Consider the following 15,347-nt stretch of genomic DNA (forward strand, 5'->3'; position numbering starts at 1 on the left):
TTTTTGCAAGTCTGAGCAAATTCATTCCTATGACCTGTTCCTTTCTGTGTTTTCTTCTACCTGTAGGTTGTATCTCAATCTGATCTTTTCCGCAACTTGTATTTGGCTTTAGTCTATGCCCGCTCTCCTTGTTTGTGTCTTGTCTGCTCATTGGCTCCTGCTATTCAGAAGCTCCCCCTCCGTCAAGCAATGCTGGTGCATTATGTGGGATTTCTCTGTTATAGATAGCCTGTACTGGCCCGACCTCCCAACCTTGTGAATTCCATCAACTGGGCTTTGCTCTTCTGACCTTGAGAGTCCAGACCTGTTGTCCACCTCTGTAAATCGGGACCTGAATTTTTATTACCCTGTATTGAGTGTGCCTCTGCCATCTCTACCTTGCTTGTGTAACTAGACCTGTGCTACTTATCCGAATCTGCTCCTAACCTGCTTTAGACGTGCTGGCTACCTGGCTCCTGCGATTGGACCAGCCTATAAATAAACTAATATACAGTAAATCAAACCCCCAAAATAGCTGCAAGGCTCTTAGGCCTCATGTACACTGCTGCTCCTAAACCCACGTTTTTTTAAGCTTTTGGTGTTTTTTTTTTTTTTTTTTTGCCAAAGCCCATGAACACAATTCAATAAAAGCCTATGGGGAAGATATACTAAAACTGGAGTGTGCAAAATCTGGTGCAGCTCTGCATGGTAGCCAATCAGCTTGTAATTTCAGCTTGATCAAATAGGCTTTGACAAAAAAAACCTGGAAGCTGATTGGTTCCTATGCAGAGCTGCACCTGATTTTGCACTCTCCAGTTTTAGTAAATCAACCCCAATGTGTCCATGCACAGATAGAGACTTTTACCAGACTTTAGAGGCGGTAAATGCTCCTCTCCTGAACACAGAAGAATCGCGTTCAGAGAGGAGAGTTTTGCCAGAAAAACGATGGATGTGGCAAAAACGCTAGGTGCGTTTAGCACTTTCATTTTTAATGGCCAGAATAAGTTATTTTGGCCAATTAAATGAATTAACGCCCAAAAGCTGGATGCTGCTAAACTTGGGAAAACGCAGCTGAAACACGGTACACACGTTTATCATCACTTAGCGTTTTTCTGCTGCCAGGAGAAAGGCATCCAGGAAATGTTCAGTGTGCATGTAGTCTAAAGCCCCGTACACACGTACCGATCGTCGGCCGAACGATCGGCCGTCTTTTGTCCAGTGCTGTCGTGTCTGTTGAAAACTGCAAAAGACTGCACACGAATTTTGTCGGCCAACAACAGCCGACTGCAGAAGTGATGTCATGTGATGGTTAACTTTCCTTGTCTTTTCTCTTTTCTGAGCATGCCCAGTCTTGCTAATCTGCTGTCTGTCGGCCGAAATCTGTACTGACTGAGGAACAATCGGCCGTTCTGGTGTTGGCCAACAAAAATTTTAATGCCTGCACGACAGATTCTGTTCGGCCGAAAATGCGCTGTCGGAAGCTTCATACTAACAAGCCTACAATCGGCCGATCAGTCGTCGGCCGACTATTTACGGCCGACAATCGGTACGTGTGTACGAGGCTTTAGTGCCGGTTCACACTATTGCGATGGCAGACATTGCATGTGATTCGGAGTGCACTGCTCCTAAAATCACATGCGATGTCTGTGCGGTGCGAATTCAGCCATACATTTTGTATGGCTGAATTCGCACCGCAATCGCAGTGAACTCGCACAGGACCCTTTTTTTGGTCCACAGCAGAATCGGATCGCATGGTGGTTCACACTAGTGCGATCCGATTCCTGTGCTAACTCTCATATCGCACTGCGATATGCGATCTGATCTGGGGGTGTCGTTAACTTTGAACTGACACCCCCAGCGTATCGCATATGGCAGTGTGAACTGCCTGTGCTGCGGATGCAATGCGGCAACACGCAGTAGAGTCGCAGTGTTCCCGCATCGCAATAGTGTGAGCCGGCACTTATACTTACAAAAAAACTTGCTATAAATGGAATCACACTGCGGACATACCTGTTCGCCGTTGTTGACACTGGCAGCCTGAGCAGTGATGGCAGAAAGTGAATCAAAGAAAGACAAATCCGGAGCTGTATTATTAGAAGCAGCGCCATCAGACGTTACCTGGAAGAAATAGACATAACATTTTTTGGGTTGATAGGCATGATGATGAATAGCAATCAAATTATATATTTTTGAAGATGGATTTTTTAGAAATCATTTATACAGTGTGGTTCAGATCCTCAAATGGGTTTACAACATCCCTTTTCACAAATGCCCTTTAACATATGACATGTATGTATATAGTTCATATGGAGCCACCCATGTGTATTTTATTTGACAAAATTAGGAGCAAAGTTAAACAAAATGTATGCCATATACGGTTTCTTTCTCATAAACATTACAAAGGAAACTCCATTTTATTAAGAACAAAACCACTTTCTCCATGTCAATGCCAGCATGCGTTTTAGTTGATTGAATGGAATTCTTGGCTGATGTTGTCCCACAGTGAGTATAACAAGCTTCGCATATTGAGAAAGGTACTGAAGCAGTGAAAGTGTGACGTGGGAGAGTTTTTTTAAGGAAGCAGTTAAAGGACATCTAAACCCAAAGACAAAATGCAATATAATGCAGCTTACTAGTCCTTAATCCCTGTGGGTAAAACAAATCTTAATGCCTAAGCACAATTTTGCAACTTTGACATGTTAGTAAAACTGTACAAATCATCACAACTACTTTGTGCATCCAGGTGGATTATACCTTGTTTTTTTTCAGGACAAATTGGGCTTTTTTTGGAGGTAAATGGTAACAGATATCTCCTGATTTTTTTATTTTTTTTATTATCAAAGCAATACTGGCCCAAAATAGTTAAGCAAATACCTTTTTTAAAAAAAAATGTAGCTGTGTATTTCTTGCCATTATCATAATTTACCACTATAGAACCCAAAATAAATTCTCCTACTCCTGGCGATCACAGCGATACCACATATGTGTACGTTAGTAGTTTTTTGTAACCGTAGTACGGCCCAGAAACAATGGTGTTCATTTTGCATTTTTTTTATTCTGCCTAAAACACACTGCCACTGATACGAATTAAAAAAAAAAAAAAAAATACGAATTAAAAAAAAAAAAAATGTACCCAAAATATACAGTGACCTTTGACCCTAACCTGGCAAACCTTGATCTAGTTCTTTTTTTTTTCTTTTATTCTTATTTTTTAATTTTATATCTTTTTTTTTAAACACACTTTTGTTTGTTTATATCTTCCTCTCCTGCAGGCTACATTCACACCTGAGCGTAGCGTTTTTCGCGCGTTTTTTACCGCGATTTTACCGCGATTTTTGCGGCGTTTTTTACCGCGATTTTACCGCGATTTTTACCGCGATTTTTGTGCAGGCGTTTTTAGATTGAATAGAGATCAATGGAAAACGCCTGTAATCTGCCCAAAAAGAAGCTCATGTACTTTTTTGAGCGTTGGGCGTTTTGTATACAGCGTCAAAACGCTCAGATGTGAACAGGGGCCATTGAAATGAATAGGATTTGTCTTGTTGGGCGTTTTGAGAGCTGATCCTAGAGCAGAAAAACGCCCCAAAAACGCCCCAAAACGCCTAGATGTGAACGGAGCCGCAAGAAGAGAAAAATACAATGTATCTTTCTCTTCATTCAAAGGAGAGAAAGTAAACACTGGGGCGGCTCACAGTGACTGATCACTGTGATAGCCAATCAGGGGCAATCACAGCAATCAGGTGACTCGGGACCAGGCGGGTAATGGCAATGCAATAGAACATGGAAATGCAATTATTTTAGTAAATATAAACTGCTAAATACCTTTTTTCATCAGTAGTTAGAGCAGTCCTGTGACTTCTATTAGTGTCTGGTTAGGAGGAGTTTTCAATTTCATTCTACTCTGACTGTCCTATAAGGCTGCAGGACCCCTGACCCTCTGTCTGGGCAGTGCTGAATGGCCCTGTGCTGATCACATGCACTCTCCCAAGAAAAAAAAAAAAAACTCTCTAGCAATACACACCAAACTGAGCATGTGCAGCTTTTCCCTTAGCCTCTGTTCTATCAGGAGATGGATTGGGGACTCTGAAAGAAGGGGAAGATCAGAGAAGACAGGATCAAACAGCCTTTTTACACAATGCAGAGGATTAACCCCTGAGGTTCCACACTGAGTATAACAAGCATGCTTTACTGCATATACAGACTGATTTTACTGTTGTGGGTTTAGTAACACTTTAAGTTTTCAACTTTTAAATAAAATGGCTTGATGTGAGACACACAATTTACATTTTATTGGGAACTACAGAGAACCAAAAGTGTTGGGCTTCGGAAGCAATGGAAACTAGCAAGCGGCTAATGCAAAATGACATTCTATTAACTGAGGTCCCAATATAAAAAGGCTTGCAAGGTTTGCAATTTCTTATTTATTATGCATTGATTTTGCGGTAAATGGTAAAATTGTAAACCCTAGCTAGAAGGATATTTAGTTTTGGATAGAGTAAGGAGTTCAATTTTATGTCACGTTTTTTATTTCTTTCTGTGACCCATTGGGGAGACTTTCCCTATCTTGGGACTGGTAATTAGCACAGCTTCAGCCTTCTGAATGCGCTTTTGCATGCACGTTTAGATTTTGTTTTTTTAGTGGATTTTTTTACGTGTTTTCAATTAATTCTATTGCATTTCCACTTTTTTTATTTTGAAACTTGAAAAATCTTAGGACATTGGTTTCCTGTGTGTTGCAGCGTGTTAACATACATTTTGATGCGTTACAGACAAAACAATTCTAAGGCTACGTTCACATTTTGGCGTTTACAAGCATTTTTTCAGGCGTTTTACAGGTGTTTTTGTGCAGGCATTTTTAGGTTGACAAGTGACCAATGGAAAAAAATAAAAACGCCTGTAATCTGCCCAAGAAGAAGCTCATGTACTTTTTTGAACATTGGGCGTTTTGCTTAAAACGTCAAAACGCTCAGATGTGAACAGGGGCCATTGAAATGAATAGGATTTGTATTGTTGGGCGTTTTTTGGGCTGATCCTAGAGCAGAAAAACGCCCCAAAAACGCCTACATGTGAACGTAGCCTTACTCTTCTCTACTTTGCTACAATTTAAATTTTGTTTTTTTTTGCCTGTATTTACAGTACTGTATATTAAAGAACTTTCCTATTACTTCCTGTGCCTATGAAAACGACAGAAATTGCGATAAAACCTAAGAAAGGCCCTAACCCTTACTTGGTAAGATTAAATAAAAAGTGGGGCTTTATAAATAATCCATGAGATGACATTTGTGTGTTTATTCAAGTGTCCCCTACAATGTGCCCAGCTATTGAAAGCACCCCAAGATATCTCAGACAGATCTTTGCACATATAAGTCATCCATACAGATCTTTGCACATAGAAGTCATTAAATCTGAAGCAGTATTAAACCCAAAACCAAAAACGTAATATATATTGCAGAATACCAATCATTAGATGTGGTGGCTGCATTAGTTTTCTTTTTTTAGGCGTTTTTCCACATTTTCACCTGGTGATCTGGCCAGTAATACACCTCCTGTGGGAGAGTGCCTCTACTCTTGATAAAGGCGCACAGGGGCACCTTTGGACAGCAGCATTCTGGGGGAGGGGAGCTTTAGATTTACTAGCAGATGTAGATACACTAACAAATTGAAGTCAAACTCCAGCTTACATTGCAGTTACACGAGCAGTTACAGCAAGAGTTTTTTCCTTTTGGGATAAAGGTTTAACATGAATAAATAAAAGCTGGTGATTGTAATCACCCCTGTCAGTGGTGAATGGTTTGCCTCAACCCTCTAACTGTTACATTTGCAGAAAATATTGTTCTGTTGAAAAACAACAGACTTAGTGGCCAGATCACTTGGTGAGAATAGAGGAAGGAAAGCCTAAAAAAAGTAAACTAATGCAGCCATCACATCTATGAGTTGGTAAGCTGCAAAATTAATATGTATAATATGAATACATGTACAATAAATGTCAGGTCTGGATCGCTGATGTCGGTTATGATGAAACGCGTTGGACAGCGTTAGTGGTAACGTCATCACACCCGCTGGGTGTGTTTGGTGTGGCTTTCCATGCTGGTCTCTATGCTTCCTTTTTTTTCATCAATAACATTTGGCTATAAAGGTGATGCCAACTGTGTTGGCTGGAGTTTCTGGGACCCGCAATTATACAAGTACTTATGACCTCCTATAACCTAGAGGTCTATTTGTCTGGTAAGGAGTGGGTGCACCTGGTGGCTTGGGATTGCAGCGTTCTGAAACTTTATTACCGGAGTGATTCTTATTAAAGCGCTAGTTCACTTTATGGACATTTTTATATAGTGGTTTAATCATTTATGTGTTTTGGCACTTTATTGAAATCTGTACTATTGCACATTTGTGTTACTCGGTTATATTATCTGGTATGATTGATTCTTAAAGAGAAAGTGCACCTCTTCTTTGCTATAAAAAATGTTTGCTTTTCTGGTTTAATTACCGCTGTTTAATGAGTTTTTTTTTTTCTTTTTTGCAATCAGCACCAGGGACAAATCATTGTCGCAATGGACCTCCAGCAAATAAAATTCTCTATGAATGGAGGAGGGGTGGATGAATTAAAGATCCACCTCCTCCATTCACAGAACACTTTTCACTGCAGGAAGTGACAGTACAGCTTTTATAGAGACGGGGTGGAAAGGACGGGCAAAGTCGGCACTTTTGAGGAGTGCCTGTGACAGATCCTGCGACTAGTATTAACCCCTGCAAAACTGGAAGATCACAGCTGTGGGGATATCTGTGGGGTCACCAAGGAATGAAGATCTTAACTAACATAACTGTCACCAGCACAAGGGACACTTTTCATTCATTGTAAGTAGCGCCTCTGGTGCTGACATAAAAATAAAGATATTTTACTAAACTTAAGCTTAACCGCTTCCATACAGAGCAGTTAGACACCCTTCCTGCCCAGACCAATTTTCAGCTTTCAGCACTCTCACATTTTGAATGACAATTGCTCAGTCATGCTACACTATAACCAAACAAAATTTTTATCATTTTTTTCACACAAATAGAGCTTTCTTTTGGTGGTACTTGATCACAACTGGGGTTTTTTTTTCGTGATATATGCAAAAAAAGAGCAAAAATTTTGAAAAAAAAACCACTTTTTTTTAGTTTCAATTATGAAATTTTGCAAAAAATAAATTTTTCTTCATACATTTGGGCCAAAATGTATACTGCTACATGTCTCTGGTAAAATTAACCCAAATTAGTGTATATTATTTAGTCTGTGTGAAAGTTATTGAGTCTAGAAGCTATGGTACCAATTACTGAAAATTGATCACACCAGATGTACTGATGGCCTATCTCCTTTCTTGAGGCCCTGAAATGTCAGGACAGTACAAATACCGACCAAATGACCCCTTTTTGTAAAGTAGACAGTCCAAGGTATTTAGTAAGAGGCATGGTGAGTTTTTTGAAGTTGTAATTTTTTCCCACAATTCTTGGGAAAATGAAGAAAAAATTTTTTTTTTCTTTTTTTTCCCACAAAGTTGTCAATTTATAAGCTATTTCTAACACATAGCATGTACACAGCAAAAATTACACCCAAAAATACATTCTGCTACTCCTTCCGAGTATGGCGATACCACATGTGTGAGACTTTTACACAGCCTGGCCACAAAAAGAGACTCCACGTCCAAGAAGCACATTCAGGCGTTCTAGGAGCATAAATACACATAAAACTTTCTTACTACCTATCACACTTTTCAAGGCCCTAGAGCACCAATACAATGGAAAAGTCCACAAAATGACCCCATTTTGGAAAGCAAACACTCCAACGTATATTCTATGAGGCATTATGGGTCGTTTGAACATATCATTTTTTTCCACAGGTTTTTGGAAAATGTGGGAAAAAAATGAAAACTTTTTTTTTTTTACACAAAGTTGTCAATTTATAGGATATTCCTAACACATAGCATGTACACAGCAAAAATGACACCCCAAAATACATTCTGCCACTCCTCCTGAGTATGGCAATACCACATGTGTGAGACTTTTTCACAGCCTAGCCATATAGAGGGGCCTAACATCCAAGGAGCATCATCATGCATCCTAGCCACTTGCCTAGGCCTATTTTTGACATTTGGTGTTTACAAGCTAAAATCAGTTGTTTTGCTAGAAAACTGCTTAGAACCCCCAAACATTATATATTTTTTTTTAGCAGAGACCCTAGAGAATAAAATGGAGATTATTGCAATATTTTTTATCACACCGTATTTGCGTAGCGGTCTTCCAAACGCAATTTTTTTGGAAAAAATTCACTTTTTTTAATTAAAAAATAAGAAACCAGTAAAGTTAGCCCAATTTTTTTCCATAATGTGAAAGATAATGTTACGCCGAGTAAATAGATACCCAACATGTCATGTTTCAAAATTGCGCACGCTCACGGAATGGTGACAAACTTTGGTACTTAAAAATCCCCATAGGCGACAATTTAAAAATTTCTACAGGTTGCCATCTTTGAGTTACAGAGGAGGTCTAGGGCTCAAATTATTCCCCTTGCTCTAACGATCGCGGCGATACCTCACATGTGTGGTTTGAACACCGTTTACATATGTGGGCGGGGTTTCTGTATGCATTCGCTTCTGCGCGTGAGCTAACGGGGACAGGGCGCTTTAATTTTTTTTTTTTTACTATTTATTTTATTTATTATTTTTTATTTTTACACCGTTTAAAAAAAAAAAAAAATTGATCATTTTTATTTCTATTAAAAGAAATGTAAATATTCCTCGTAATAGAAATAGGCACGACAGGACCTCTTTTTTGTGAGATCTGGGGTCAAAAAGTCCTCAGATCTCACAAGTACACTAAAAGATAGAAAAAAAAAAAAAATAATAATACAGTAAAACCTTGGTTTGAGAGTAACTTGGTTTGAGAGCGCTTTGCAAGACAAGCAAATTTTTTAAGTAAATTTTGACTTGATATACAAGCGATGTCTTGATATACAAGTAGCGTCATGTATAAAAAAGAAGAGAGGAGCCTCTAAAGTGTAGCAATATGGTTACATTTAATGAAGGTTCAATATTTAGCAACTCACATGGTTGATGATTAAAACAGGCACATCTAAGTATGCAGGCATCCGGGGTAAAGCTGTCCACATAGACCATCCTCTGCACAGCCATCTTCATCATCCCTTCCCCGCTGCACTCCACGAGTGATTCAAAGCCTCACTTTCAGATCACTCTACTGCAGGCTATTCTTCCCGGGCATGATTGCAAACTGACAGTGGTGACAGCTAAATGTTGAACCTTCATTAAATGTTACCATATTGCTACACTTAGAGGCTCCTCTCATCTCTCTTATATTCTGTAGCTCTGCTAGATTTTGCTTCTAATCCCCTTGGGAAGACTGCATATTGTGGATGGACATTTTATGGTTACACAACCTATCACATTGTTATAATCTTTGTATATAGACTATAAACTGAAGGACTTGTGGAACGCATCATCTGAGTTTCCATTATTTCTTATGGGGAAATTCGCTTTGATATAAGAGTGCTTTGGATTACAAGCATGTTTCCAGAACGAATTGTGCTCGCAATCCAAGGTTTTACTGTACCTGTCACCTGCCCAACAAAGTACCCGAGTACCTGTCACCCTTCATACAGCCACCATGTCCAAGTCCAAAAAGGTTTATATACGTCCTCCGTTTAAACCTAAATACCGGTGTAATACCCGAGTACCTGTCATCAGAGTACCCGAGTACCTGTCATCAGAGTACCAGAGTACCCGTCATCAGAGTACCCGAGTACCTGTCATCAGAGTACCCGAGTACCCGTCATCAGAGTACCCGAGTACCTGTCATCAGAGTACCCGAGTACCTGTCATCAGAGTATCCGTCATCAGAGTACCTGAGTACCTGTCATCAGAGTACCCGAATACCTGTCACCAGCCCATCAGAGTACCCGAGTACCTGTCATCTGAGTACCTGATGACAGGTACTCGGGTACCTTGATGGGCTAGTGACAGGTGCTCTTTATTGGGGGGGGGGCAATCAGTGTGGTTGGGGTGCACTGTAATTGGTAACTAGCTGTTACCACAATCTCCTCCTCACACAGGATCAGTGTGTGAGGAGGAGAACACGGTGACAGCTAGTTACCGTGTTCTCTGTTGACATTTGTGACCGGCTGTGATTGGACACAGCCGGTCATGTGGTAAAGAGCCAATTTCATTGGCTCTTTACCTAGATCGGGGATCGACTCTGTCCGAGGGACGAGCCTCGTCCCCGATCGCTGCTCTGCGCGCCCCCGGGGGCGCGCATTGCAGAGAGAACGAGCGGCTCGTGCTGGAGCTGCTCATGTGATCGGCTGTGATTGACACAGCCGATCACGTGGTAAACAGCCAATTTCTATTGGCTGTTTACCCTGATCAGGGATGGGCTATGTCCGAGGGACGAGCCTCATCCCTGATCGCGCCGCTGCGCGCCGCCGGGGGCGCGCAGTAGCAGCTAGAACAACCACTTTGCCGACGTCATTTTAAATGACTCGGTATGGAAGTGGTTAAACACCTTCATTTTTAAAGGATTCGTTTCTAAAAACAAGTTTCCCTGGTCCTTTCCCAATGGGCACATGTGTCACACATTAAGAAATGAAAATAAAATAAGGACAGTTTGGGACTTTATATGAGGTGTGTGGCCCTTCATGACTAAAATGGTTTCAAACACATCAAAAAATTGAGAAAGTCAAGTGAATATCGTCACTTTTTTATTTTATCCTCCTTGTACATTGTTTATATCGCCTCTCTTGTTTCATTTTTTACCCCAATAAAATGTGACAATATTCACTTGACTTTCTCATGTTTTTGATGTGTGTGAAACCATTTTAGTCACGAAGGGCCACACACCTCATATAAAGTCCCAAACTGTCCTCATTTTATGTCACATTAGGGATAGAGGCACATTTCTATGTGAGCCTCACCCAAAGTCCCAACCCCCCCCCTTTTTTTCTTCCTCACATTAAGAAATTGTGATGTATAAAAATGTCCTTTAACCTGTTTGAGCACCATTGTCCCGAGGTCACAATCAATGTAAGGTTCATACTTCTGCGATAAGATATTATATTGTATGGAAGGAGAAACTGGTTTCAGACGTCACAATGTAACCTATACAGGAATAAATATTAGAGGTGCACCAAAAATGCAGAATGCACCTGGCCGAAAACCAAACCTGAAAATGACAATTTAAAAAAAAAAAAAAAAAAAAATATATATATATATATATATATATATTTCTATAATTGTATTATATTTGACTTTCTAATTAAGATCATGAATTTACAGTGCATTGCAAAAGTATTCGGCCCCCTTGAACTTTGCGACCTTTTGCCACATTTCAGGCTTCAAACATAAAGATATAAAACTGTAATTTTTTGTGAAGAATCAACAACAAGTGGGACACAATCATGAAGTGGAACGAAATTTATTGGATATTTCAAACTTTGTTAACAAATAAAAAACTGAAAAATTGGGCGTGCAAAATTATTCAGCCCCTTTACTTTCAGTGCAGCAAACTCTCTCCGGAAGTTCAGTGAGGATCTCTGAATGATCCAATGTTGACCTAAATGACTAATGATGATAAATAGAATCAAGTCTCCGTATAAATGCACCTGCACTGTGATAGTCTCAGAGGTCCGTTTAAAGCGCAGAGAGCATCATGAAGAACAAGGAACACACCAGGCAGGTCCGAGATACTGTTGTGGAGAAGTTTAAAGCCGGACTTGGATACAAAAAGATTTTCCAAGCTTTAAACATCCCAAGGAGCACTGTGCAAGCGATAATATTGAAATGGAAGGAGTATCAGACCACTGCAAATCTATGAAGACCTGGCCGTCCCTCTAAACTTTCAGCTCATACAAGGAGAAGAGTGATCAGAGATGCAGCCAAGAGGCCCATGATCACTCTGGATGAACTGCAGAGATCTACAGCTGAGGTGGGAGACTCTGTCCATAGGACAACAATCAGTCGTATACTGCACAAATCTGGCCTTTATGGAAGAGAGGCAAGAAGAAAGCCATTTCTTAAAGATATCCATGGTGTAAAAGCAACACAGCTCATCACCCTGAACACACCATCCCCACTGTCAAACATGGTGGTGGCAGCATCATGGTTTGGGCCTGCTTTTCGCCAGGGAAGATGGTTAAAATTGATGGGAAGATGGATGGAGCCAAATACAGGACCATTCTGTAAGAAAACCTGATGGAGTCTGCCAGTGGCGTACCAGGGGGGGGGGGGGGGGCGGCCCGCCCCGGGTGCCACGCACTGGGGGGTGTCAGCCGGTGTCCTGCCCGGCGTGTTCCGTATCGCAGTGTGAAGGCAGCTCCTTCAGTCAGCGCTGCGGGGGGGGAGCGGAGCGGCGGCGGGAATAAGGGGCGGAGCCGCATCGGGAGAAGGGGCGGGGCTCGGTGGGAAGAAGGGGCGGAGCCTTGGGAGGAAGAAGGTGAGTGCCGAAGTGTGTGTGCTGGATAGGAGGGGGATGGGGCAGCTGCATATGAGGAATTTATCTTTCCCTAGCTCCCTGTCCCCTTCAGTGCTCTCCACCCCCCTGGTTTTCTCTGTCCGCCCCCCAAGTGCTACCTGCCCCCCCCCAATGCTCTCCACCCCCTGGTTTTCCCTGCCCACCCCCCAAGTGCTACCTGTCCCCCCCAGTACTCTACACCCCCCTGGTTTTCCCTGCCCACCCCCCAAGTGCTACCTGTCCCCCCCCAGTGCTCTCCACCCCCCTGGTTTTCCCTGCCCACCCCCCAAGTGCTCCCTGTCCCCCCCCAGTGCTCTCCACCCTCCTGGTTTTCCCTGCCCACCCCTCAAGTGCTACCTGTCCCCCCCCAGTGCTCTCCACCCCCTGGTTTTCCCTGCCCACACCCCAAGTGCTACCTGTCCCCCCCAGTGCTCTCCACCCCCTGGTTTTCCCTGCCCCCCCAAGTGCTACCTGCCCCCCCCCAGTGCTCTCCACCCCCTGGTTTTCCCTGCCCACCCCTCAAGTGCTACCTGTCCCCCCCAGTGCTCTCCACCCCCTGGTTTTCCCTGCCCACCCCAGTGCTCTCCACCCCCTGGTTTTCCCTGCCCACCCCCCAAGTGCTACCTGTCCCCCCCCAGTGCTCTCCACCCCCCTGGTTTTCCCTGCCCGCCCCCAAGTGCTACCTGTCCCCCCCAGTGCTCTCCACCCCCCTGGTTTTCCCTGCCCATCCCCCAAGTGCTCCCTGTCCCCCCAGTGCTCTCCACCCTCCTGGTTTTCCCTGCCCGCCCACAAGTGCTCCCTGTCCCCCCCAGTGCTCTCCACCCCCTGCGCCTTCCAACCAACCCTGCAATGCTTTCCAAACCCCCTCTTAATTCTCTCCAGCCCCCCCCACCGTGCCCTTCAGCTCCTCCAGTGCTCTCTGCTTCGCCTGTGCTCTCCGGCCCCCCTAGTGCCCTTCTATCTTCTATCATGTCTGCAGTCTCTGACCATCTACTGTATCATGTCTGCAGTCTCTGACCATCTCCTGTATCATGTCTGCAGTCTCTGACCATCTCCTGTATCATGTATGCAGTCTCTGAGCATCTCCTGTATCATGTTCTCAGTCTCTGACCATCTCCTGTATCATGTCCTCAGTCTCTGATCATCTCCTGTATCATGTCCTCAGTCTCTGACCATCTCCTGTATCATGTCCTCAGTCTCTGACCATCTCCTGTATCATGTCTGCAGTCTCTGACCATCTCCTGTATAATGTCTGCAGTCTCTGAGCATCTTCTGTATCATGTCCTCAGTCTCTGACCATCTCCTGTATCATGTCCTCAGTCTCTGACCATCTCCTGTATCATGTCCTCAGTCTCTGACCATCTCCTGTATCATGTCTGCAGTCTCTGACCATCTCCTGTATCATGACTGCAGTCTCTGACCATCTCCTGTATCATGTCTGCAGTCTCTGAGCATCTTCTGTATCATGTCCTCAGTCTCTGACCATCTCCTGTATCATGTCCTCAGTCTCTGACCATCTCCTGTATCATGTCCGCAGTCTCTGACCATCTCTTGTATCATGTCCTCAGTCTCTGACCATCTCCTGTATCATGTCCTCAGTCTCTGACCATCTACTGTATCATGTCTGCAGTCTCTGACTGAGCATCTCCTGTATCATGTCTGCAGTCTCTGACCATCTCTTGTATCATGTCTGTAGTCTCTGACCATCTCCTGTATCATGTCCTCAGTCTCTGACCATCTCCTGTATCATGTCTGCAGTCTCTGACCATCTCCTGTATCAAGTCTGTAGTCTCTGACCATCTCCTGTACCATGTCTGCAGTCTCTGACCATCTACTGTATCATGTCTGCAGTCTCTGACTGAGCATCTCCTGTATCATGTCTGCAGTCTCTGACCATCTCTTGTATCAGGTCTGTAGTCTCTGACCATCTCCTGTATCATGTCCTCAGTCTCTGACCATCTCCTGTATCATGTCCTCAGTCTCTGACCATCTACTGTATCATGTCTGCAGTCTCTGACCATCTACTGTATCATGTCTGGAGTCTCTGAGCATCTCCTGTATCATGTCTGCAGTCTCTGACCATCTCCTGTATCATGTCTGCAGTCTCTGACCATCTCCTGTATCAAGTCTGTAGTCTCTGACCATCTCCTGTACCATGTCTGCAGTCTCTGACCATCTCCTGTATCATGTCTGCAGTCTCTGACCATCTTCTGTATCATGTCTGCAGTCTCTGACCATCTCCTGTACTATGTCCGCAGTCTCTGACCATCTCCTGTATCATGTCTGCAGTCTCTGACCATCTCCTGTACTATGACTGCAGTCTCTGACCATCTCCTTTAGCAAGTCTCCAATCTCTTACTCAAACTTAAACACATTGCTAATAATATTAGCTATCTATTTATGCTGAAGGTAGGACTGTGCAGGGGAGGCAGAGAGTGCAAAAGGAGGAACTGTGATTAGAGAGGCGGGGGAGGGGGCAGACGGCAAGGGGCACTGTGATGGGGGGCTGTGAAATTTGTGCAATAAATATTCTTGAAAACATTACAAATTTCTGTGGGTGTTTTTACATTTTAAAGTTTGGGGGGGGGGGGGGGGTGCCAGATATAGGATCCGCCCCGGGTGCCAAATGCTCTAGGTACGCCACTGGAGTCTGCAAAAGACCTGAGACTGGGACGGAGATTTGTCTTCCAACAAGACAATGATCTAAAACATAAAGCAAAATCTACAATGGAATGGTTCACAAATAAACATATCCAGGTGTTAGAATGCCCAAGTCAAAGTCCAGACCTGAATCCAATCAAGAATCTGTGGAAAGAACTGAAAATTGCTGTTCACAAACGCTCTACATCCAACCTCACTGAGCTCGAGCTGTT

General features: G+C 43.1%; 1 protein-coding gene across 1 annotated transcript in view; it reads right to left on the reverse strand.

Moving 5' to 3' along the window:
* The window catches only part of SNX9 (sorting nexin 9), a 250,147-nt gene that overhangs the window by 111,120 nt on the left and 123,680 nt on the right, over positions 1–15,347 (reverse strand). Inside the window, exon 4 of the mRNA XM_082249824.1 lies at positions 1,990–2,097. Coding sequence (XP_082105950.1) covers positions 1,990–2,097 — 108 coding nt within the window. The remainder of the gene's footprint in view (positions 1–1,989; positions 2,098–15,347) is intronic.

This window comes from Pelophylax lessonae (genome assembly GCF_965119305.1).
Source record: "Pelophylax lessonae genome assembly, chromosome: 3".
Lineage (NCBI taxonomy): Eukaryota > Metazoa > Chordata > Amphibia > Anura > Ranidae > Pelophylax > Pelophylax lessonae.